Source organism: Marasmius oreades, chromosome 1 (genome assembly GCF_018924745.1).
Source record: "Marasmius oreades isolate 03SP1 chromosome 1, whole genome shotgun sequence".
NCBI lineage: Eukaryota > Fungi > Basidiomycota > Agaricomycetes > Agaricales > Marasmiaceae > Marasmius > Marasmius oreades.
Genome location: NC_057323.1, coordinates 434,020 through 457,670, shown reverse-complemented (window position 1 = coordinate 457,670; position 23,651 = coordinate 434,020). Strand labels below are relative to the sequence as shown.

Sequence of the window (23,651 nt, the reverse complement as noted above, 5' to 3'; positions counted from 1 at the left end):
TTCCCATGAGCGAAAGTGAATCCCGCTATTCACAGCCCAAGTTGGAGTTGTTTGGATTATACAGAGCCCTTCGACATTGGAGAATTTATTTAGTAGGAGTGAAACGCCTCAGGGTAGAAGTGGATGCCAAGTATATTCGCAGAATGATTAAGGAACCCGACTTACAACCCAACGCAGCAATCAATCGTTGGATTCAGGGCATCCTTTTGTTCGACTTTGAACTGGTTCATGTTCCAGCCACTAGATTTAAAGGACCTGATGCCCTTTCAAGAAGACCTTTAGCTGAAGGAGAGACCGCTATTAGCGATGATGACACATGGTTGGACAGAGTGGCTTTATTCAACTGGAGTTCAGAAGAGAGTCCTCCTCACACCATAAAACATCGGGTTTTGTATCATGCACTCGAACTTCCCTCAGTGGTATGGCTTTCCAGGGAAACACAGGAAAAATGGCTGCAGCAAGTACGTCATTTCTTGCAGACTCTTGAGACACCTTACTTTCCTGTAGTGGCAGATAAGAAGAGGTTTCTTAAACAAGCTCGCCGATATCACATGCGTGGAGATCGTCTTTTCTATCATGACAAACATGGCCAACCTCAACTAGTCATCACAGACCCTGAAAAGCGCCTTAAAATTCTTACATTGGCACACGATCATTTAGGGCACAAGGGAGTGCAGGCAGTTTATGATTTACTCCGCAGTCGATTCTATTGGCCACATTTACGAAACGATGTGGAACATCATATCAAATCTTGTCATGAATGCCAAATTAGAAGTCTCAAGAGATTTGAAAAGCCTCCTACAGTGTCAATTCCAGTTGCTTTGTTTGGAAAAATTTACATTGATGTGATGTATATGCCACCAGCAGGAGGATATCGGTATATTGCAGCCGCCAGGGATGATCTTTCAGGAGTTTGTGAAGCCCGAGCTCTAACCAGTATTGACTCAGAGAGTCTGGCAAGATTCTTTTGGGAACAAATTTACTGCAGATATGGAACCCCCCACCAAGTGGTGACCGACAATGGATCAGAAGTCAAAGGGGCATTTGATACTCTCATGAAGCGCTTAAGGGTGCCACAAGTTCGGATTTCACCCTACAACAAACATGCAAATGGAGTAGTTGAGCGTGGTCATTTTACGTTGAGAGAAGCACTACTCAAGGCATGCGAGACTCGGTTATCACAATGGCCCAAGCGACTTCCTGAAGCGGTGTTTGCAGATCGGATTACAATTCACCGATCTACAGGTTTTTCTCCATATCATCTGCTCCATGCTACGGAACCTTTACTTCCGTTTGATCTATTTGAGGCCACATTTTTGGTTGAAGGATTTTATATTGGTATGACAACGGAGGACCTTCTTACGTTAAGGATGAGACAGCTCCACCGACACCCACAGGATATCGCTAAAGCAGCTGAAGTTCTCAAAGCCAGTAGATTCTCTTCCAAATCGCACTTCGAAAAACGGTTTGCAAAAAGACTCATTCCTAGGGAATATCATTCTGGCGAGTTAGTGTTAGTACGCAATTCAGAGGCTGATCAAAACATTGGAATGAAGGAACAACCACACTATCTTGGGCCTTTTGAAGTCATTCGCCGGACCCGAGGAGAAGCCTATAAACTCAGAGAATTAGATGGGGCTGAATTGGCTGTTTCCGTGGCCGCCTACAGACTAATGCCGTACATTCAACGCGACCATTGGTTCATGAAGACAGGGTGGCTGGGGGAACATGAAAATTGAGAAAACAAGCACCAACTGTTCCCAGGCCACTGCCGTAAATTCCCAACAGATTCATCAACCTTATGTTTCCTAGTCATAGCAACTCCATAACAGACTATCATCTACCATTAAATCCCATTAAAAACGACGTCTCTCTTTTACGTCCCCTCATTCCTTTCCCTTTCCCCCCCTTCTTTTCTTCCTATGAATCCTTTTCTTTCTCAGCTTGAATATCCATCGAACCATGGAACCATCGATCTCAGTCAAGTACGTGTGGAGTGTACTGGACAGGAGTTTCACGAGTTGTTGGAAAAGGTTGTGCATTATACCAAGAACCACACCATGGCTCATTGGTACAATCCAAGTGACTTGCAGCGCTACCTCCAAGTAAACCCAGGCACCCTTCATCCAGATTCTCCGCATCTGTCATTCATTCACAAACGACGATGTCCCGAGTACTCCAGAAATCCCATGTTCCCATCACTCAACACCACACTTCTATCCTGTCGTTGGGAAGCAGAGCTCTCTGACTTTCATCCTCCGGCTCTGAAGGATGTTCCAGTGTATTATACCAGGGAAAACATACCAGCCCAATCAGTCACCTTTGGAGCAGCCATTTTGGGGCCTGCAGGAGAATTTGATCGTGCAATTCTTATCCGTCCAGTGTACGAATGGGTCCATGACGTGTTTGTCCTTGCCCAGACCGACCTTTCTCGCCGAGTGGTGTACATTCGTCTCCAGTCTTATATGCTCGTCCCCCAATGGCCTTCCATCTTCTCCGCACATTCCCAGTTCCTGTCCCAGATCACTCCTGTCATCACTGGACCTTGTAACGCTACAACCCAGGCGGTAATGGAGGTGGTAGGATATCAATACGGCGCGCCAATTGCTTTTAACCCAAAACAGCGAAAGGATGTTGATGAAGTCACTGAAGAACCCGCATTCCTGGAACCCCATGACATCCCAGCTCTCAAAAGCATGAACAACTTGGGAGATTGGCTTATTGATCATTCCACCTCTCTCCATCCAGTAACATTTCCATTAGCCAATGACTCCGACAGTGGAGAGTTGGTTTTCGCTTCAGCAGTAGAGCTCTCCCCCTTCCAGAATCATCTAGAACGTATTGGACGCTATCCACAATTTGATTTTACTCTTTCATCCGGAAGTACCGATCAGACAGAAATGCTCACCGTCTGGGAATTCCTGGCAGAGATCAATACCGCCGACAACCCTAGACCACCCACATCTCCATCAGTCAATCGCAGTTCTCCTTCCAATTCCCTTCCTGGCAAAGAAGATGACCTTTGGAAAGAGAAGAGCGATAACAACTGCGGTAGAGGGGTGATTTCTAAACTGACCAAGGTGGTGTCAGACAAGGTTTCCGAGAGACAACAGAGAAGAGGAAGAGTAGAAGGGAGTGGTGGTGCATTCCTGAAGCAAACTTCTTGCGGCGATGGCTCCCATGCAATGGATACAGACGAAGATGGCAAGCACCCTTTTCTGGACTGATCATCATACTCAACTTCACGCCAGTCATGCGGTTAGGAACATTCCCATGTTGGTTCGCTTTATTCTCGGAAGAATGCTGTGGGGAATTCACTGTGAGCGACGAGGACGTGCGCTAAATTGTTCCCCGCGGATGTCAGGCCTGATTTGATTACCCCATTGAATTCCCCTTTTAATTTCTTCCTCTTATGCGCTCATATTTTGGACCCATACTCATGGACCCATACTTCCTTTACGGTATCGTTACTATCCGCATAGCCTCCTTTTATACATACTTACTAAGTTTGGGAGGTTTTTCACGTATCCGTTTGGTTGTTTGGCATGGACCATAGTTCCGGTTTATAGTAATAAGTACAAACAAAGGCTTCCAGTAGTATATAAACAGGGGTGTTCCCCACAAAACATAGTTCATTCTCCTCCCTACTTCTCATCTCTCAGTCTTGGCCACCTTGGTTCAGTATAACCAAGAAGAATTGCACCCTCATCGCTGTCAGGAGTGTTCTCAGGAGTAGAACAGCTGCCTACACTTTGACTGGTGAGTTCGTCGTTGCCGTCTGTGTTGCTGATTAGTTTTTCTTTAGGTTCTTTAGGCTTGCTCATTGATCAGACCAGCGCTGATCATCATCTGTCCTCTCTTATCATCATTCACTGTTGGGTATAGTCACACCTACGCCTCCAGACCTCGCACCTTCATGTCCGGTCATTGTATCCTTCTTCATCGAGGTTACATATATCGCTCGTCACAGTGACGCAATACGGACGATACTGGCGGCAACCGGACGGGTATTGACGGCATGGAGGGGCATGGAGAGCCCAATAGTGACGTGCCGATGTTACGGATTGTGACGTATGGTATGTTATGTAAGGTGTCTACTGAGCGTCGGCCCGGGTGTACGGGCCATTTCCCTGTTTCCTGATGAAGATGGGACTAGCCCTAATGATAATATGCAACAGCTATCAAGCTTTCGAAGGAACTTCCACCGACGAATGTGCATGACGTCGATCAAGAGGGAGGATATTTTCAGAAATTCTGCCCATCCCTCGCCTGCCACTGTCTCATGCTTTCCAGCCTCCATCTTTCCTAGGAAACATTGAGGGAATACGCCGAGTCGTCAAAGCACGCACGCTCCATCACGTATCAAGTCTATCTCACCGGAAGCTGGCCGATGCGTTGAAGACTGGCATAAGGACCATGATCTCCTTGGCCTCAAGCATGATTCTACGATGCATGTCCGTAAACAGCTCCCAATGGCGGATAGGTTCAACCATACATTGGCGGAGATGGATTTCTTGTTGAACTACAATCCTAGTGAAGCCAACCAGGTCGTAGACGAACTCGTTGAGGAGTTCAATCTAGGAAAGGAAAGGACCGTGATGGGACGAAGGTCGCGTTTTTCAACCTATTGGTTCGGACTCGGACGATGGATTTGGTGTTTGCCTGAGTAGAGGTGTGTCCTGAAACCGTCACGAGTTTTTTCTGTAGCTCATCTCATTCCCCTCTTTTCTTTAGGAGCTGCCACGAAAGAAGACACGAATTACAATCCTAATTGGCAAGAACGTCACCGTTAAGCCTGTGGTTCTTCGATGTGGTGCCAAGGACGCTGAATTTGACTATACTCTACTGCAGGTGTCACAGCACGAGTCCACGAGGAAGGGAATCTGCCGAGGAACATTACCAGAGCTTATTAATTATTCGCCGTGCTATTCCCAATAATCCTAGTTCATTTTCCGTATGTAGAATTATTGCTCGAAGCACCAATCTGCGTAAATAGCGAGCACTGTGAATGTATAAATTAGATAATGGAAAAACGAATGTGTTTGTATCGAAGGAGGGTTAATTCGCAGATGGCGTAGTGGTACCAACTGGGGTTCGCAAAAGACAACGATAATGCACAACGAGAACGCATGTAACCAGGAGAGAGGGAAAGGATACATAAACCGAAAGAGAAAATCAAAGCAATGAGTCCAATACCCCAACACCCAACCCTAAAATTGTAACAAAAGTAATACCACCATAACGTAACCTGACTGCCTCAGACTTGGACTTACCCCCACCACCCCCACCACCCCCACCACCCGCATTCCCCCCTCCTCCACTAGCAGCCTTAGACTGGAAATTTGGCAACTCTGACATCCTCAACTTGGCAGCTCCGTAAGGAATCAACTTGACTTCACTCTCCGCACCTGTACAAACGGCAGGCGAAACGGGAGGTACATCCGCAGTGTTTTTAACCACACTCCAAATGATCGGACACATAGTAGCGCTAATCGATACCGGTGCACCTCCTGGTGCGAATACGGATCCAGATCCGGATTGGGTGAGGTTGGTGGAGTTGGTGTCTCCGTTCCATTTGAGCGAGGATGGGTCGATGGCTACTTGCCAGGAGGATGAGGGATCGAGTTGCCAGTCTTTGGAGTTGCCGTACTTTTCGAAGGTAAAAGGTCCGGTTAGCGAGCGAACGAACGAAAAGGAGGGTTGTCCCCAATAAGAAAAAAAACACATACATCGTAACTCTTTAGGACCTTCGGATCATACCCCAGCTCCAACGAATACACAACCGGTCCACGATTCACAGCTCTCGCCCCATTAAACCTCGCCTCAGTCTGAATCGTCATCGGGATCGTCACACTAATTTGATGACTACCCGCAGGGACATTCACAACGACATAGCCATTCGAATCTGGGGATCCATTCTGACTGCTCCCACCGTCGACAGAATATGTGACTGTCCCTGAGACCCAAGTAGGGACTCGGATGCCAAAATTGAACTGTTTATCGGAAGAGGTTATATAGTCCAAACGTGAGTTAAAAGGGTAGTTGGTTTTCGAGGTTACGGTAACTTTGTTGTCGCCTGAAAGCGTGGTGGTGACGGTGGTGGGGGAGAGCAGGACGTGGTGGAGCGTTGAGCCGTCGGAGGATGTCATGTAGGCGTGGCTCTGAACGAACAGGAAGAATTGATCACGGAGAAAAGGGTGAGGGAGGAGCGCAAAGCACGTACGATGAACTTGGGCCAACCCTGTCCGTGATTGACAGTGCAGCATGGCTGAGAGGGGAGAGGCACGTCGTTCAGAAGGGCTAAAGATTAAAGAAGGAGGAAGACATACATAGTTGGGAGCTAACCCGTAGATAGCTGAATCTTTGATAGACTTTCGTGAGGATGATAATTCAAAACGTGAATAGTTGCTTCGACCTACCAGGCTAGGTAGTCAAAAGAACACGCTGTAAGTTTACTCATCGATCGAATACACTGAAAGGTGACACTTACACCAGCAGTAGCGAACAGGCTTGGATCCATAGACTTCGCCCATGGCTGATTGCTCTGCAAAAGATTGTTATCAGCTGCACAATGACGAACCTCAAACAATGAAATCCCACCTGTTGAAGATACTGATGTCCCCACATATCTTCAATGAACGTTCCAGGCAACGCTAAAAGATTCACCCGTCAGCGCTTCAGCCTTCCCCGCCAAACTTCAACAAAGTTGAAAAAGCCAACCGACTAACCATTAAACGCCAACCTCTCAACCTTGTCCGCAAGCGCATTATCTCCCATCACAGTATACGCATATTCATAGCTATACATAGACTCCACAACCGTACACAACTCGGAACCCCTAGAAGGGTGTAAACCAGCAAGATGTTCGTCAGCTTTCAATACACCGCTGACGGATCCATGGTATTTTTCGATCAAGTTGATTCGCTGTCGGGTAGAGTCCAAGTCGGAAGGATCGTGAGAGTAGCGGTAGGAGATGGCTTCGGATTTGATGGCTTGGCCAACATTGACGCCTATGGATGGAATGTAAGGTGGGTTTTTCGGGTTCCCGGGAGGGTGGGGGGAAGACACGTACCGTGTCCCGTGATGTCCACGACATTTATTGCGGTCTTTGGGAAGTCCAAATCGGTGAAATATCCTTTCTACAGTCCTCTTATTCAGTCCCCCAAACCCGAGAAGAAAGTCAAACAACAGCCCACCCAGTTCGCCCCACCATACTTCAATAACTTGAGAACGTTCTCGTACGTTGCTTCCTAAATAACGCGGCATCATCAGAAATCGGGGAAGGCGGACACAGAAGAATAGAGAGCTGAGAAAGGGAAATCGGAACAAACCTGTCCATTCGGATGATTCTCGATCAACCAATGTAACACAATACCAGGCTCGTACCACCTCATGATCCCCCACTGTTCCAGTCCATTCCCACCGTTCTTGAGCATGTCGTTCATCCCCACGAAGAACTTTTGCAAGGCATCGACGACTCGAGTTGTGGACGTGGTGTTGGCTTCCGCGTATTGCTATGACAGATAAGAGTAAATGGGAATGTCAGTCAAACGACCGAAAAGGGAAAGAAAGCGGATAAGAGAATCGCAAAAGATCTCACCATCAATGCCAACAACGCCGGATACCTTCCCCAAAGAACTCTCTTCCCATCCGGACTGGTAGGTCCCAACCACCCGTCAGATCCTTGATGACTTAGAATATAATCCACCCAAGAATTGACAGAATCCATCAATCGTTGGTCGTTAAGCTGGAACGCTGCCGGGACTACGCCGTTTAACCTAAAGTTTCCCATGAGTCGTGTGGAAGGTAATGAGGCCGAAAAGAATGAACGAACCAGTACGCGCCTGCCTCACTAAATATTGTGAGGGAAAAGGATCAACGTCAGTAATTAATGGTAGAAGGAGAGTAACTAAACAAACTTCAAATCAGAATAATCATCCTTCCCACCAATCCAATTACTCGTCTTCACAAACGGCCAGAAATCCTGTAAATGCCCATGCAAACCATCTGCTTGCGCTTTCAACTGGGCGAAAAGCCAACTATCCGGGGTCGGTTTAACAGATCCAAGTGGTAGTGGGTTGAATTTCAGCGGGGCCACTGGGTAGAAGAAAACAGTCAGGATAAGGTCACAACCAACGAAAAGAACGAGAGAAAAAACCCACAAGGCAACTTCCCACTGGTCCCCGAATCCTCTTTAACAGGCGTAACCACCCACTGCTGCCTCCCAGACCCATCATCATTCGTAAATAGATCCACAAAATTATCGGTACACCCAACAGCCGTCGACAAAAACGTTCCACATTTCGCTGGATCTCGGCCTCCTGCGACTCGGATAGTGTATGTGTCTGATGAATTTGCAACGGGTGCGAGAATCCAACGTTGTCGACCTGAGCCGTCGTCTTTGCCAAAGAGGTCGGTGGTGGTTACGCCGGTGCAGTCTTGGCAGCTTAGGTATTTGGAGCAGGCTGTTTTTTTTTTCGGATCCGAATGGCCAGTTACGTGAAGAAATGGGGTGTTCGGGAAATGAATTGAACAGCGCGGGATGCATGTCGGGAAGTGGAATGATGGGAAAGAAGAGAACGAGTAACGTATGATCAGTTTAGCGTCAAGAATAAAGTGGCTATAAAAACGCACAGCTCAAGATGTTGAATACATTATTAGTTCCCTGCACAGGTACGAATCGCCAGTACTGGTACTTGAATCCGCCGTCTTGAAACTAGTATAACACATCAGCACATTGAACACATAAGGAAAAGGGCACATACCCAAAGATCATGGACTGCCGAATCGCATCCTTGATTGCTGAACATGTTATTGAGGGGTTTACATCCGTTCGCTTTGCCTCTCGCCACTGTCGAAAAGGAAGGAAATCGTTATAATAATAACAAATCATGGGTAAAAGAGGAACACACAGGTAACAGTGTAAAAAACGCTTGAATCGAGGGTAACAGCGGGCCCGTCGGTGGGTAATGGCGGACCTGCGGAACTTGTGGGCGAAGCGCTGGAAGAACTGGTAGACGATCCACCTGAACTTCCGTTGCTGTTCCCAACGCGGTTGAGAACCCATTGTTGACGGCCTGATCTGATCATCAATACCTTGATTGATTCAGTCAATAGGAATGGGGGAAAACTTCACCAGATCCATCATCCTTTGTGAAAAGGTCAACGAAGTTATCATTACAGCCTGCTCCAGTGGAAAGAAAAACCCCGCATGTTTCATCACGTCCGCCAGCTACTTTGATATTGTAAGTGTTGGACGTGTTCGGTACTGGGTCTAGTGTCCATCTAGGAGGGAGCTGATATTTAGTTCAGTAGGAGAGATGTTATGTGGAGTACCTCTGACGACCACTCGCGTCGTCCTTGTCGAAGAGATCGGTTGTGGATGTGCCACTACAGGCCTGACAACTGAGGAATTGTCCGCAATCTGGAAAAGACGAAGGATAAGTGAGTTGTTTATGGGTGATAAATAGTGAAAGGGACGCACTGTTCTTGATATTAAAAGTATTGGTCATGCCTGGTACGGGAACGAATGTGTAGTGTTGGTTTTTGGAACCATCGTCTTTGTTCTAATGGCTGGCAACTTAGCATCCCGCGAAGCTACAGAAGAGTAAAAAACGCGCAAAAAGATCTTGTAAAGTTTTTCCAGTCCCACACCCTAGGTTACTGAGGAAGATGTTTGGAGGATTACATTCCGCATTTTTGCCTTTTGCGACTGTGAAGGAAGTCAGTCAAAACCAAGAATAAACTCGATTACTCGGACGTACGTGTTACAGTATAAACTGCGTTTGGATCGACATTCACACCTTGAGCTCGCACATGAACCAAAGTTGAACTCAGCCCAAGAATGAGAAGAGAACTCGGAAGCTTCATCCTCCAAGTAGGTTGCGAATACCACACAGCGTTTGATTAGCTTGTGCTGGTGGGTGGTGGTTGCTAATGAAGAAGTGAATAAGTCCATAATACACGAGCTGGCGACCCAATTAAGAGGATCATCAGACGAAACAGGTCGCTCCATGTAGCCGTTGTTGCCATCAGTCGTTTTGATATAGGCTGTGGGATTGACAAATCCTTCTGTTGCCTTTACCCATGCGGAATTGTGGATTCAGCTGTTTCCGGGAAGTTGAGGGGGAAAATATCTTCATCGCAATGTGAAACTTTTGAGTAAATTGTTGCCAGATGGCGCTCGAGCTCTCTTCATTGACAGCTGCTGTAGCGCTTCAAGTTCAGGTTGAAATGAACGACGGGGTGAGATAGTAGAATGTAGCCGGAATAAGATTATGCTAGTATATCTCTGCGAGGAAGAATGTCGAGTCTGGCGTCTCATTATCATTATTTTTAATAACGAACCTTATCTTGACCGTAGATGGGTTGGTCGACGAGTTGACAGCGTTGAAGGAAAAACAGACGATGAGCAAATAACTTCCCACGCTATCCGCCGACCCAGATCCGCCACTGGCACGAACCCGCCTTTCATCTGCTCTCTCATGTCTGCTGCTGAAGCGCTGAACGCTTATGAACATCAAGAATGACATCCCTCTGAAGGCTAGTAACGCTATGAAAGCATGACAGGATATTATAGTTCGCTAGGACGACACAGACGATCACGCGGCCGCCCACTGGGAAGCTGTGAGTAATCTATCTGGTTTTCTTCTTCGATGGACGTAGTATATCCTGCGAGCCAGCTTTACCCAACTGTCCGCTCTTTCTCCCTGTTGGAAGACTTCCCTTGAAAAACTCCGTCAAGGCCAACGTTAACGTTTCGGAACTGTAATTGAAGGTTCGCTAAGTTCCGAGCTCGGTCTCTCTCAATATACACCATTAGGCTGCTGAGCAGCCCCGTGGGTATTATTCCAGCTCTAGTACGTATAACATTGCGTATACATATCGGAGAGACCCCGTCTTCGATATTGGTTAGTGCAACATAGCGGGATGAAAACCAACTTCACAAGGTCGAAGCACGCTCTCGCCAATAGACCGGAGTAGATATGCTTACGTCCTTAACCGCGACCTACGGTCTGTCGTCCTTCTCTCCAGCGCGTATATTATCCTTACGGCCGTCTTCGGACAACCATCGTATCTCCAGACTCGAAAGATTTCTTCAAGAACTGGAAACTCTGTTTGTGATCAATCCACCATAAGTGTACCTCGACCCCAACTCGACCTTTTTTAGATGTCTGATAGAAGATATTATGGTCAACGTCCGATCTTCACACGTTACCTCGAGAAGACAATGACATGCGTACCACTTGCCTCTCTCGCTGCAGCTTTCTGGCATTGCAATGTCGTCCAGTTGAGCAGCAACACCTTGGGCCGTCTAATTCCATTTGTTCGATATGTGTTTTAAGGTAAATTTGAAGCATCTTACTGACCTATTATTGGTATCTCAATGACGTACATTCCAGCTGACCCCTTCAAACTCCCTTGTCAAGCAGAAAATGATGAAAAACAGCCTGGACCATTTCGTTCTTCTATCAAGTGCTGGAGCGCCATTGCCATTGGCAATCCCACAACCTCGGCAACTGATGCTCAATTGAATCAACGTGAAACGCGAGAAGGGCCTCGAGTCTCGACTAGCGAAGTAGTGAGCACTGGCAGAGACGACGGATGAAGGACAGCTCCCACCACAGCTCTCGTCGTGCTCTCATCGAATCCACTGTCTTCGTTGTCATTTCCTAACACCATGGTTGGTAACCCACCCAAACTCTCGTACACAGGCCACTGGAATTCGTCAAAAAATAGCGACTTCCCGGATACAGGTAACTTGCTGATTAGTATTTTTAACTTTTGATCGATCACCGACCACCGTCAGGCTCGCAGTTTCGTCAAGGTGACACCAGTAGCGGGTTCTCATGGTATTCAAGTTGGACATCACAACTTATCCAGGAGTCCAGAAAGAACATGAAACATATCATCGATATGATTGCGTCGACCAAGCACCGACTCACAAGTCATTAATTTCCCAGACTAAGCTGAAACCTCGCTACCAGGGAGCTCAGTAGGACGGACCTCGTGCAAACCATCACAACAGACCCCGATCGGCAGTACTAGTGAGTCAACCATACATTGATCATTCACCATTACCATAAAGCCTTTCACTCGCCCGCGCACCCGCACCTTCACCACCGGGATCCTTTGGATGAACGCTTCATCCTTGATATGTTATCATCCAATGACAAGAGAAGATCCAACCGTGAGATTCGCTCACAGGCGGAGCGTCTGCATACCAGGGCGACCTTACGCCGATCTTACAATCTCCGGGTGTATGACTTTGATTTTTTAATCTGGTGAAGAGGCACTGCAAAGGGTGATGTAAACTCCTATAAAGCTTCCACATACAACTTTACGGGACAGCTATCCACTATCGGCTACCCTCCCTGATTGACTCCATCCAGTCGCGAGCAACATGAGCTCAAGCGCCGGGCTTCCATCTCCGCTCCTGTAAGCATAAGTCAACCTCATTACAGCGTAAAAAGTTTTGATTTCATTTTGGCGTTCTACAGCACGGGCCCTCCGGTATGTTATCGATATCTTCCTGGGTTAGGCAGAAACGCATACCAACCCACTATTGTAATTTGTCAGATTGTCGCCCTGAGCATTAATTGTATGCTCTTCGCAGTCCTCACGATACAGATCTGTTGGTCCCGGGTCCCTAGATTATGGTCACCGACTTCCCTTCTCATTGAACTCTTTCTCGCCCAGACGTCTATGAAGTCAGGTTTCCCCGCGATCCACGGTCACTCAAGATCTTCGGTAAGTGACTCACCCGCCCATCAATTTGCTACTGGTCGGTCTTACTAAACCTATCACCCCTCAGTTTGGTTGGTTTACATCGGGGATTTGGTACAACTTATCCTTCTCCATATGTTCTGTTGGGACGTTTCGGTCACTGGACTTGCCGTTCAGGGAGGCGCTCCGACCCCTCAGCCTAATGCGGGGGCTCACACTATGATGACCAGCGTTAGTACGTACTGAACCCTGCTCGACCGTCCGTTTGCATACAGTCCTTCGTTAACAACTTGTGTTGGTGACAGTTGCCGCGATGATACAAGGTTTCTTTGCTTGGTACGTGGCCATGTGCTAAAGCTTCTCATCGATGCTAACAGAAAAGAACAGGAGGATCTACTCACTACGGAGGGATAGCGTGATCGATAAGATCGTCGCGGTCATCATTATTCTCGTAAGCTCCCGCGAACCCGTCCTTAAGTCTGCTGCTTTGACACCAGAGCGTTTCCCAGCTCGCATTGTTGCAATGTATTGCATGCCTCCTTGGAGTCAGCTTGGTAGCGTAGTTTACCCTCATTTGGCCACATCAACCTGAAGAGCCTTTCTCCCCCTCACCCCAGTTCTTTGCAGTAGGCACAAAGGCAGCCGATGTAGCTAATCTCGAGCGCTTCCAGTTATTCCCTCAGGTAAGAATTGTCAGGATGGGTTCCCGCGACGCTTTTGCTAACTTTATTGTTTTGATAGATCTGGTTAATCAGTTCGGTCGTATGCGATTTACTCATCGCAGTCGCCATGTCATGGATTGTAAGCTCTCACCCGCTGGGGTCTTATCCAAGTCTTGTCTGTAATACATCCGATTAAACAAACCGCTACAGCTCATCGCCTTCAGTCGCGCGTCAGAGATCAAGCGTACCCGGTCTATCCTTCAAAGTTTGATCTTAAGATCCGTGGAAACTGGGACCGTTACTTTCGTGTTTACATTGGTCAACTTGATTTTATTTTTGAAGATGCCAGAGAACTACGTTTACATGGTGTTGTGAGTCTCCGTTAGATGTGATCTTTTTCTCTGATCGAATTTTCTCAATTTTTTTTTAGTGACAGAACCTTGTCGAAACTGTGCGTTCATTGAAACCGGTCCCTTACATGTATGCTCACTTGACGACTAAAGGTACTCCAATGCGCTCTTCTTGAGTCTTAACGCAAGGCAAAGCGGAGCTGATGTCAGTACGACGAACTGGAGTGATAACACCCGTGGCAGCTTCGGAATGGTGCACTTATCTTCAAATCGCCTTTCTCGTCATTACGGGGCGAACATGGACACTCTTCAAATCACTACAGATACCGTAACTGACCACACGGAAACCCAGCTTGATTCTCAGGTTGGTCTTTCCTTTGGACTCGATTCGGATGAGTCTAGAGTACTAACGTCGACAAACTTTTCCTTACTTTCCAGGTGTTCCACAAGGGGTCTTTGAAGTCCGATGTTTAGTAACTTGAGCTGGGAGCGTAATAAGTCCCTTCAAATGGTCCTTCCCGAGATCCTCTAGTATTTGTTGTACTCAAACCATCATAATTGAAAAACCGAGCTCGCTTGACCATGGCTCCGAATATAATCTTCTTTCCGCTCAATTAGTCGCGAATCGACTAAATCCAAACGGGAAGGTCATACATCATAGCCTATAGGGGTCCGACCGACCTTGAAATTTGAAACTTGACATCTATGTCCCAGTCGTTACAACTTGGATCTACAGAAACGGCATAAATGGATGCTACTTATTACCAAGTTTGGTACAGTTATAGCTCCGAAGGAGGGGTAGTTTCTTCGCGTCGTGTCATCACCTTTTGATCACCTTTATCTCAATCCCTTCAGCATGTATGGTAAACGAGCGGCGTTCAAGGTTAAAAAAGGATTAGTTCTTATTGAAATAAGTAACCCTTTGTATTTTTTTCTTCTTTTCTATAAAAAAAAGTGGTGAGAATTTTAAAAAAATAATTATAGTTTTTTTCAGAGCTATTACCCGATTTGACAATAGCATCAATTTATGCCGTTATTTTAATTTTTTTTTCTGAGTACGATTATGGAAACAGCTGTAATTAGGAGTATCGGCCCGATATCAGCCACTGGAGCATATTCTTTCACACGCACGGACCATGCGAACTTTCCCACCCGGTTCCCTACGGACGAGACGGACGAGACTCGACTTGTTAAATCTCATCCACAGTCAGAACATGCGCCTCTATCCAGCAGAAGACTCCCTGCTATCACCCCATCGCTTCGTCCCTTTCCCCCAGAACCAAATCCCACTCAACATCTCGTCGTGTATCCAATTTGCACTCGGATTAGAAGTAAATGGTCATATCTAACTCCAGCTGGTGTGTATTTTGTCAACTATACGCGTATGTAAGATGCAATTCTGACCGTAAAACTCATCAGGTACCAGCCTAAATTGCGACAAATCAATATAATACATGCATAGGTCTCTAATATCTACACTGAGTACCTGGAAGACGGGTGACGGATTATTAGGAAGGTTTGTTCGTTTTTTTTTCAGTTGAAGTCGCGGTTCCGAGGAGCAGAGGGAGGATGTCGTTCTTGAGTAGTGGCTTCGTGAAAATTTCGAGCAATGGCCCGGTTCGTTTTCGGTTTTGCCTTCTCAGACTTGACCTTCTGACTTTCATCAGGCACTGACACCAGCGAAGCACCCCGGATTCCAAATCATGGTATATTTTCCGGAAAACCAATGTCACGGGTGCTTCCCATTCTATCTGGACGTGTAGAATTTGATCTGATAGATATCAATCAAATAGGGATAAGTCCACCAAAGAACTTCGAGTTTGCAGTTTGTGTGGAAGTGGAGCTGCGTTTATGTCCAGGGAAGCATTGGGACCTCGAATGGAACTGCGCGGTTTTTGCCTGCATTCCTGGCTGCCAGTCTAAAGGTTAGAGAAGAATGGAACGGTACCGAGTACCTCGTGCATCTTGCATGGACAGGCTGACGCACCCATAGAAAAAGGTAGTAGTACGTGTGATACACTTTCCCCCGTTTCCTTTCATCCCCCTCACGTCCCCGTCACTTTGCAGGCCGCAAACTTCCCGTTGATCGACCGGATCTTTAACTGCGACTCTACTTCAGTTGCTACCTAACGTCGTCCGACATCACACGGATTTCTGACCCTCAACACGAGTACGGAATTTCGTCCTTCTCAACCTCTCGGCTTCCGCCTTTCCGGAAAACCCACTGTTTCCATTTCATTTCTTTACCCGTCCCACGATCGAAAAGGCGTGGAAAACCGACGCCAAATGTCTCAGCAGGCGGTTTCACTCTGCCCTGCTCGTGTTTACCACATGCTGCCCTTGAAATTGTCACCCTCAGAGTCACATCATCCCTTTGAGACCTTCGATTTATACCCTTCTTCTCCTCTACCATTATCCTCCACTTCGCTAGTTCTTTCACCTCCCATAAGAATGTCCTCTCCCTCCCACCGACCACCAAGCCGTTCCGAGTTTCTTTTACGAGAAACACTTCTCAAGGACGAGCTTCAAAGAGACCGAGAAAGAGAAAGCGAACCTACTCAATCCCATCACGAGGATCCTCGAGAATGCTTCCCCCCAAACAAATCTCTACCTCGAAGAGCCTGCCTTCACCGATCCGTTACGGAGGGTACTGGCACCCTCCCACGAGCGACATCCCTATCGCCTACTAGACGTCACCACCACCACCGTTCACTCCCACATCCAAATCCACATTTCGACTCTCCTTACGATCAAATCTTACGTGCGAGGCTAGACAAAGTTATAACTTGCGCCGCCACTTCTCAATCTGATTCTCATTCGGGTACCAAATGCGGATCACTCGTCAACTGCGGGTGTGGGTCCCATTCATCTCCGCGGGCGTCCTCATGTAAACAGCATGGAGGAAAACGTGCTTCTTTACCTGCTACACCTCATGGAGGAGGAGGGGGTTGGTTCGGTTGGTTTTGGCGGGAAGATGCTGATGGCGAGGGAACTCTCGGCGGGGACTTTCACTCTGAGCTGGGCAGGGGTAGATTCAGTCAATGTGAACAAGATTGGCAGAAAAGGTACGAGGTGAGTTGTTGTGACTGCTTTCCCCCCCTCTTCTACCTAGATCTGTTATTCTCTCGTCGTCCATGTGACCTCTTTCTGCTGTTTTTCATTTTTCCGATCTTCTATTCTTTGATGGGTGACTGATAACTATCTTCTTGGTTTTTCTCAATTCCAGCGTGGCACCTCATGCTCAGGTTTCTCGGGACTTTTTACACCGGAAGATTGTGCACCTGGCAGCGGGGGCGCCGTTAGCGATGATTCTCAGCCTACGTCCAACGTGATTCAGAAGAGGGCACGATCAAATACCGAACCTACTGCTCTTTCCCATCGCCTCAAAGTATCATCGTCATCAAAGTCGTCAGAATCATCAGCCAGGTCCTCGCCTTTTTCCACGTTCTCTCACCCAGCTCCCTCCGCACTGAAGACGTGGGTTATCCCTCTAGAAACGGTCTACAGCGGCGAAGACACTGGGGCAGAGGCTCCGACTGCAGGTCAGGCACGAGATGAAGGAAAGGGAGATGGAGATGGAATATTAACTCCTCCCCCTACACCTCCCACCCTCGACTTCGGGCCGTCAAAAGGGAAAGAACCAGAACAAAATCGAGGAATGGAATTCCGAATTGGTCATCGAAGGACGATGTCAGAGGTTCCTCTCACACACTCGCAGTTACAATCCTACCCTCATCCTTCCACCCTGACGCGTGGTTTACCATCGTCACACCGAACGTCCACGACAGCAACAGCGATGACATCGTCGTTATCGTTATCCCTCAAATCGAGGCCCAGAGCGTTATCAGCTCGAGTTTCTTCTTCGTCTGATAGTAGCGATGGCAGTGGGAGTGGAAGTGATCCGGCTTCACCGACTTCGTGTCATTCATTACCTTTACCTCCGTCTTCCTCATCACCTCCTCTTGACCCGAGGAAATTTAACGTGCGACATGCGTCTGCGCAGTGTAGGCAGCTTGAGGGCTATGTTTCGTTTATGGCTATTGAGGGGTTGGGTGAACCTGAGGGTCGCGAGGTCGATGGAGGAGTGGTGGGGTTGGAAGAATCACTTTCGGCTGGGAAGAGCCGTGGGAGGAGGTGGTTGTTATTCTGAAGGGATGCCGTGGGGGCTTTTTTGTGGGATGGAACGTCGTATCGTTGAGTGATTCATGTGCTTTTTTCTTCCTTTGGTGTAATTTTGATTTTGTATATGTGCTGCGTATCTCCAGGTTGTATCTTGTTGTATTTTGTTCCCTTTTGGGATGTATGTAGGTTTTTTTTAGATGTAATAGTATGTACTACATACTAGATATACGATGTACTCTATGCTTGAGGACGTTTTTACTGATAATCGATTCAGGCGTTGGACTGCTTTTGGGGACCGATTCCACGGTACTAATTCGAAGTCCTCAATTCCTCGGATTTCATCAAAATGAAGCTCGAATCATCGCAGAGACTTCAGATTACCCTCTGTCTTCATGGTTTCAAAGACATCATGGAAAATTCCCCTGGAATTCTCCTCATACGTATGAGCCCTCATGCTATCCCAATTCACCTTTTCTCGTTAGCTGTTCAACATATTCTGAAGGAGTGTCAAGTCAAGGATTCACACGTCCAAATGGCCGCTGACCGTGATGTGTTGCGCTACTTGCAGGTAAGTGTCCAAATTTTTGGATCCGTCGTCGAAGCACAACTCATCGAGTTCCATAAACGGAGGGAGCATGCGCCGCGACTCCGAAATTTACAACATCTGTGCCTTCAACATATCCCCTTCTATAATTCGAAGTCCTTCAGCCGCGTCCATAACTCCATCTTTCCATATTCACAACTGACTCACCTTCACGTGAAGCTCGCCCAAGGACATGATGAAACGCTAGAAATCATACGATGTGTGCATCTGCCGTTCGTACAGATCGACACGCGACTTTAACCAAGTTTTCGTTACCTTCCCATTCTTCATCAACTAAACCTTTCCCAAAGGCCAGGAGAAGCTATTACAGCAATTACACCCCTTCCTTTCTCCTTCCTTTGCCTTTCCAGCTCTCAATTGAATACACCTCGAATCGAATCATGGAAGTTGAATTTTGCCCTTAACGACAGGTGACCCGTTCAAACCCAAACCCGCAGAAAACCGACGCAATAGCACGTTTCGTGTGAGAGCTACGACGTGGAATTCTATCCTGATCCATGTTGAAGGGCAGCGCCCAGTAATCAGAGCAAGTTCTGGTTCTTCTATGCTGGATTCGATCCACAGCGGAGTGACGAGGGCGAAGAAGGAGGTAATGAGGCCTCAAGTCAGGATGAATAGGTGCGAGCGTGCGAGAGATGCTGTGAGGTTTTCTTCTGGGGTGTAATTTTAGTGTTGTGAGTCTGAGATTGGTGGGTCACTGGGTCCTTTACAAGCCTGGTTCTTTGATATCCTTCCTCATCAAGAGTCAAACGGATCGATAGACCATCAGACCCAGAGATCCCAAATCATCACGTTCAAGGATCCATTTTTAGTGTCAAGTCAAAACAGCCAAGTAAAACGGGTCACGCCTACTAGAACGGGCTGAATAAAGATCGATTGAGCACGGAAAACGCCATCTAAACCGACGACATATGCAGCAATTCGAGAACAGTATAGTCTTCTCGTCTTGAATCATTGTCTCTGTCGCTTTGGTGCCGCCCTGGAATGCCAGCAATAATATGGGTCAGGTTTGGGCTACGCCCTCTGTAGAAGTAACTTTATAAAGCAAGGAAGTGGCTAACGACCTCGTGCCATCGCGAGCTTTGAGCAATTCAAATCCTAATCGACACTTCCAACCACAGTACCCCCTGCGAATTAACTCCCAAATATGCGCGCATCCATATTCTGTATCGTTGGGGAATAACAATCATGACATAGCGAATACGCAGGTAGGTACAATTCTCATCACAATCATTTCTTGCTGAACATTCCCCGAAGTCCAGGCAACGCAGTGGCGACAGCCTCAGAAGCTCTAGGCGTAGTAGTAGTTGCAGATCCCGAACTGGATGATGGGTCAGTAGAATCATCAATGATTCCACTCGCGCTCGCGCTATTTGACGTTTGGGGTAGGACATAATCGAATTCAGCGTCCTTTGCACGACATCGCAGGACTAGCGGCTTGACGACGACACTCCTGCCAAGGTTCAGAAGGCTTCGCCAGTTAGGATTGTAATTTGTTTCGGCCAGCGCCTTCTTCGCAACGCCACCTGAAAAATGGAAGAGGAAGGGGGGGAAGGGTGAATAAGACTAGCTTTACCGACCCAGTGACGATTCAAAACGTACCTCTACTCAAATAAGTACTAAGACTCTTATCATCCGAGATTAACAAGCTGAAGAACGCAACCTTCGTCCCATCGCGGCCCATTCCTTGATTAAACTCCTCGGTGAGTTCGTTTACGGCCTGTCTGGCTTCACCGGGATGATAATTCAATAACGAATCCATCTCTGTCAACACATCGTTGATAGCGAAGACACCCGCCGAAACGACCATAAATCGATCGACAATGTCTTTTCCACCATTAGGGACATATTTTATGGACTTGATGACGATATGGGTTAGTCCTCTTGAGGAATTATGTTTCAGTCCAAGGGCGTGGACCGAGGCGCGTTGATCGTAATCGTAAGTTCTGTATTTGTTCCAGTCCTCGAGACATTTTCCAACTTCAGATGAGATGGATTTGACAAGTTGTGCTCGCTTTGACGCCTCGGCATGTTCTCTGGAAAGGAAGGTAAATGATTCGAGTTTCCTCCGACTCAAGGATTGAATGCTTACAGGCAACTGACCCTCAAAGTCGTGCCATATCAGCGTCAGGCAGCAGCTTGTTAACGAACGGTACAAGACGTACTTGTGGAATGGATAGTTCTTGACTTGACATTCCTTCGAGCTGTCAACATCATTAGTCTGTGAGTGTTCGTTGACAGGCATGAGAGAAACTGACCAATAATAAATATACTGACACTTGCCACATCTCAGCATCTTCTTCGTAGGGCCCTCCCTCACTCCACAATTATAACATGCCCTTGCCGACCTATCCATCGCCTTCCAAGTTATCTTCCGATTCTGTAACCATTTCATACCACCCAACCCTTCGAAAACTGGATCATGTCCACCCTCCGTCAGAAACCATTCACGCAAGTCCACGTCTTCCAAATTACTCGAGTTCTTCTTGAACCACTTTATAAGATAAGTTTCCCTAATGCGCGGCCAATTTATTATTAGAAGAAGAACAAGATACCACTATCCAACTTACTCACTGTTTCTTTGCTTCCTCCAAATCCCCCATCCGACGAAGCACCCGCGCGAGATAGAGTTTAGATTGGATGAACGTCGCTTGTGCACCGCCGGGAGAGATTTTATCGATGTCATTCATCACTCTCTTCAGTATTGCTTTCGCCTCGGCGTCTCGAAGTTTTGCGCGTGCCAGTACGACACCAAAGCCAGCGTAAGATTGGCTGTTTTTGGAAGGTAAGTAAGAAAAAACAGAAAATAGTGTTGAGCGAATCAATATAGGCCTCACGGATTTCGTAAAAAGGGGTCCTTTTTTTCTGGATAAAACTCCTCCTCCAGCTTCATGCCTTCCTCAGCGTATGGAATGGCTTCTCTTGGGAGGTTGATTCGTGCAGACCTAGTAAAGGCAGATTTTCAGTTCTTGTCTCCCTTTCTAAAGAAACGAAATATTGACAGAAGATGGCTCGTTATCTTGCTCAGTGTTTGACATATCTAGTGATAGTTCAAGGGACACGCGGGATTAGCGAACCCAACTGAATAGTCTGAGCCTAAAGACTAATTGCGACATACCATATAGATCTTTGCACTTGGATGAACCTCCCCCGCAGGACCAGGACTAGCCAACATACGCCTAAGCTGTTTATCCGATCCCTCCTTCAATGCCAAAAGCCTCTGCTTCAATGCCCATAAACAAAGATCTTGAACGTCATCTGGGACTAGCGAACAAAACTTTCAGCTTTCATAATCAAAAAGAATTCAAAGGGTAGAGAGAGTCCCCACCATCTTTGTCACGGCAAAAGTAAGAAAACATCGTCAAACTCGGAAGCATGATGTGGTAGGCGATGGCTGGATGCATGATTCCTAGATATTCTCCATCTTGATCGACACCGTGTGCATCTGTTGGTGGAGGTTGCTTCAACAGTTCTCTAGCTGCAGATATTAATTAATAAATAAGTTATTTATAAATGGTTGGCTCATCATACGAACTGTCAAAAGTTGACCATACCTTTCTCTGCATCTGCCCTCACGTCAACAAGATTCGGTAACCGAGACTGTAGTTTTGTTACTTCTTCGTCTGGGATCCCACTTAAGTAGGCTCTTGGTTGGTTGAAAGTAGTAGATTGAAGGGACAGGGCGAGTGAATCTGCCATGAAAGCTAAGTAGAGGGGGGTAAAAAACAGACGATTGCCGCGGTATGTAACGAACACGTGCGTGTGACTTGCTGTACTTTTCGCGACGCGTGAATTATTTTATTTCCGCCGCCCCCTCCGCTCAGCTGCTACGTCATAGTGCTGCGTCGCGGCGTTCGCTTGGTTTATAAGTCATAGCGACAGGATCCTATAGTTTCAAGATGTAAGTACAGTGTACATAGCCTGAAACCAAAACTATAAGCCGCCTTATGGGCCTATTACTATCATCGTGCCTGAGTTTAAAAGTGGGTAGGTGTTTAAAAATCCACTTTCCCCCTTTCCTCTCGCTTTCCTCGCAGTTCTTATGGACTCGGACTTAAGCGGAATACATTCCTAGGCTATTTTTCAATAGATCTATGTAGTTGCTAGCTTTTTAGTTTAGTTTTTTCATCTTGGAAAATGATGATATTTCGGGTGGAGTACATAAAATCATTGCCAACAAGGTCATTTCCTGGGCGCAGGACACAGATTTCTTCCCGGTACTAAGTATATCTTTTCCCTATGATAATACAAGCTGAATGCACTATTTTGGAGCTATACCACCCATGTATAGATGTGGAGGAAAGCATTCAAAACGAGATCGACTGAGGCGTGACAAAACCACAATCAGTCGGAGTTACAATCCAGTGCCGACCGCTGCCAAACGACATCGCGTCGCGTGTCCCATCGTACCTGGCCGTGGGGTTGGGTATTTGGCCGCTTTTCGCCAATGTGACATTGCGTGACTGATATTTTCAAACACCTACCTTTTCAGAGCCCTCTCTCCGGCACCTCTCTCCCTCCCTGTCCACTCAATAAAATCACTATAAATTTGGGATTTAGCTATTACAGATAGTACCCATCTGCTGTACCAGAGCCGAGAGGGAAATAATTATAGGAAGTATGAGTCCGATGCTCATCTTTAAAAATTTTTAAACTCAGGCACAATGATAGTATTACACTGGAGGCATTTTGCTGTCATGTGGGAACTGTATAAGATAGTCTCCTTGCTTCTGCTCAGGAGAGAAATAAGGGAGAAGGAGAAGTGTATAGCAAGAGTGAGAGGTGTCTCTCATAGAATAGATAGTTCTTGCTATATCACTAGTTTCTATGTCTAGCTATATCTCAGTTTAGTGGGTCGCCAGAGGCTAGGCCTAGGCCACTTTTTGGGGGCACGTGAAGGGCACGTGAAAAGACGCGTTCTGGGAAAGCAAACACGTCGGGAAGAAAAAGCCCCCAAAGTGGGCTAGGGCCAAACCTGAGCGCTCGGGTGCCAAAAAGCCGAGAGATCTGGATGGCAGCTGTGGTACCCATCTGAGCACTCGCTCTGACAAGAAACAGGTGGGCGTCCAGAGAAGCGAGGCCCAAACCTGAATGCCCAAACTGAGTGAGGGCGAAGAGTCGTTTCAACGATAAAGATTAATATATTATGGTAACTGTGAAGTCAGTATGTTTTGAAAAGAAGCGATG

The 23,651-nt window shown here is 47.0% G+C and overlaps 6 protein-coding genes across 7 annotated transcripts; 4 read left to right on the top strand and 2 right to left on the bottom strand.

Annotated features, from left to right (window-relative positions):
* Nucleotides 1–1,922: 1,922 nt before the first annotated feature.
* Nucleotides 1,923–3,227, top strand: E1B28_000105 (uncharacterized protein; the record flags this gene model as incomplete). The annotated part of the gene is made up of 1 exon (XM_043145906.1): nt 1,923–3,227. The coding sequence occupies one exon, from the start codon at nt 1,923–1,925 to the stop codon at nt 3,225–3,227; it is 1,305 nt and encodes a 434-aa protein (XP_043014605.1).
* A 1,221-nt stretch (nt 3,228–4,448) lies between these two features.
* On the top strand, nt 4,449–4,670 carry E1B28_000104 (uncharacterized protein; the record flags this gene model as incomplete). Its single annotated transcript, XM_043145905.1, has 1 exon — nt 4,449–4,670. The coding sequence occupies one exon, from the start codon at nt 4,449–4,451 to the stop codon at nt 4,668–4,670; it is 222 nt and encodes a 73-aa protein (XP_043014604.1).
* Nucleotides 4,671–4,964: 294 nt separating this feature from the next.
* E1B28_000103 (uncharacterized protein) lies at nt 4,965–10,406 on the bottom strand (the record flags this gene model as incomplete). Of its 2 annotated transcripts, XM_043145903.1 has the most annotated exons (25): nt 10,348–10,406; nt 9,765–10,291; nt 9,621–9,712; nt 9,485–9,566; nt 9,337–9,424; nt 9,137–9,285; nt 8,913–9,077; nt 8,766–8,851; nt 8,635–8,716; nt 8,163–8,465; nt 7,920–8,097; nt 7,835–7,852; nt 7,601–7,778; nt 7,332–7,514; nt 7,197–7,250; nt 7,073–7,139; nt 6,729–7,010; nt 6,601–6,653; nt 6,491–6,544; nt 6,420–6,423; nt 6,330–6,361; nt 6,224–6,268; nt 5,730–6,161; nt 5,235–5,649; nt 4,965–5,002 (listed from the first exon to the last, which is right to left on the bottom strand). In XM_043145903.1, exons 2-25 carry the CDS (start codon nt 9,868–9,870, stop codon nt 4,965–4,967), a joined length of 3,186 nt encoding a protein of 1,061 aa, XP_043014602.1. In that variant the 5' UTR covers nt 9,871–10,291; nt 10,348–10,406. The 2 variants fall into 2 exon arrangements, with proteins under 2 accessions (XP_043014602.1, XP_043014603.1); XM_043145904.1 differs by having other exon boundaries at nt 9,485–9,712.
* A 344-nt stretch (nt 10,407–10,750) lies between these two features.
* Nucleotides 10,751–14,212, top strand: E1B28_000102 (uncharacterized protein; the record flags this gene model as incomplete). Its single annotated transcript, XM_043145902.1, has 19 exons — nt 10,751–10,777; nt 10,855–11,013; nt 11,084–11,116; nt 11,171–11,345; nt 11,403–11,756; nt 11,810–12,438; nt 12,501–12,513; nt 12,580–12,634; nt 12,700–12,750; nt 12,815–12,961; nt 13,032–13,062; nt 13,114–13,177; nt 13,236–13,280; nt 13,344–13,409; nt 13,468–13,527; nt 13,599–13,759; nt 13,819–13,839; nt 13,892–14,102; nt 14,177–14,212. Exons 6-19 carry the CDS (start codon nt 12,404–12,406, stop codon nt 14,210–14,212), a joined length of 996 nt encoding a protein of 331 aa, XP_043014601.1. The 5' UTR covers nt 10,751–10,777; nt 10,855–11,013; nt 11,084–11,116; nt 11,171–11,345; nt 11,403–11,756; nt 11,810–12,403.
* A 1,812-nt stretch (nt 14,213–16,024) lies between these two features.
* Nucleotides 16,025–17,888, top strand: E1B28_000101 (uncharacterized protein; the record flags this gene model as incomplete). The annotated part of the gene is made up of 2 exons (XM_043145901.1): nt 16,025–16,810; nt 16,965–17,888. The coding sequence occupies 2 exons, from the start codon at nt 16,025–16,027 to the stop codon at nt 17,886–17,888; spliced, it is 1,710 nt and encodes a 569-aa protein (XP_043014600.1).
* A 1,491-nt stretch (nt 17,889–19,379) lies between these two features.
* On the bottom strand, nt 19,380–22,205 carry E1B28_000100 (uncharacterized protein). Its single transcript, XM_043145900.1, has 11 exons — nt 22,019–22,205; nt 21,793–21,942; nt 21,583–21,728; nt 21,467–21,504; nt 21,302–21,409; nt 21,039–21,236; nt 20,723–20,977; nt 20,630–20,668; nt 20,557–20,568; nt 20,067–20,500; nt 19,380–19,990 (listed from the first exon to the last, which is right to left on the bottom strand). The coding sequence occupies exons 1-11, from the start codon at nt 22,161–22,163 to the stop codon at nt 19,695–19,697; spliced, it is 1,821 nt and encodes a 606-aa protein (XP_043014599.1). The 5' UTR covers nt 22,164–22,205; the 3' UTR covers nt 19,380–19,694.
* Nucleotides 22,206–23,651: the final 1,446 nt, after the last annotated feature.

Coding starts and splice junctions, on each gene's coding strand:
- E1B28_000100 (XM_043145900.1), bottom strand. CDS start 22,163: ATGGCAGATTCACTCGCCCTGTCCCTTCAATCTACTACTTTCAACCAA. Junction 20,978..21,038: donor TTGGAGGAAGCAAAGAAACA/GTGAGTAAGTTG, acceptor GCCGCGCATTAG/GGAAACTTATCTTATAAAGT. Junction 20,669..20,722: donor TGTCAGTATATTTATTATTG/GTCAGTTTCTCT, acceptor TGATGTTGACAG/CTCGAAGGAATGTCAAGTCA.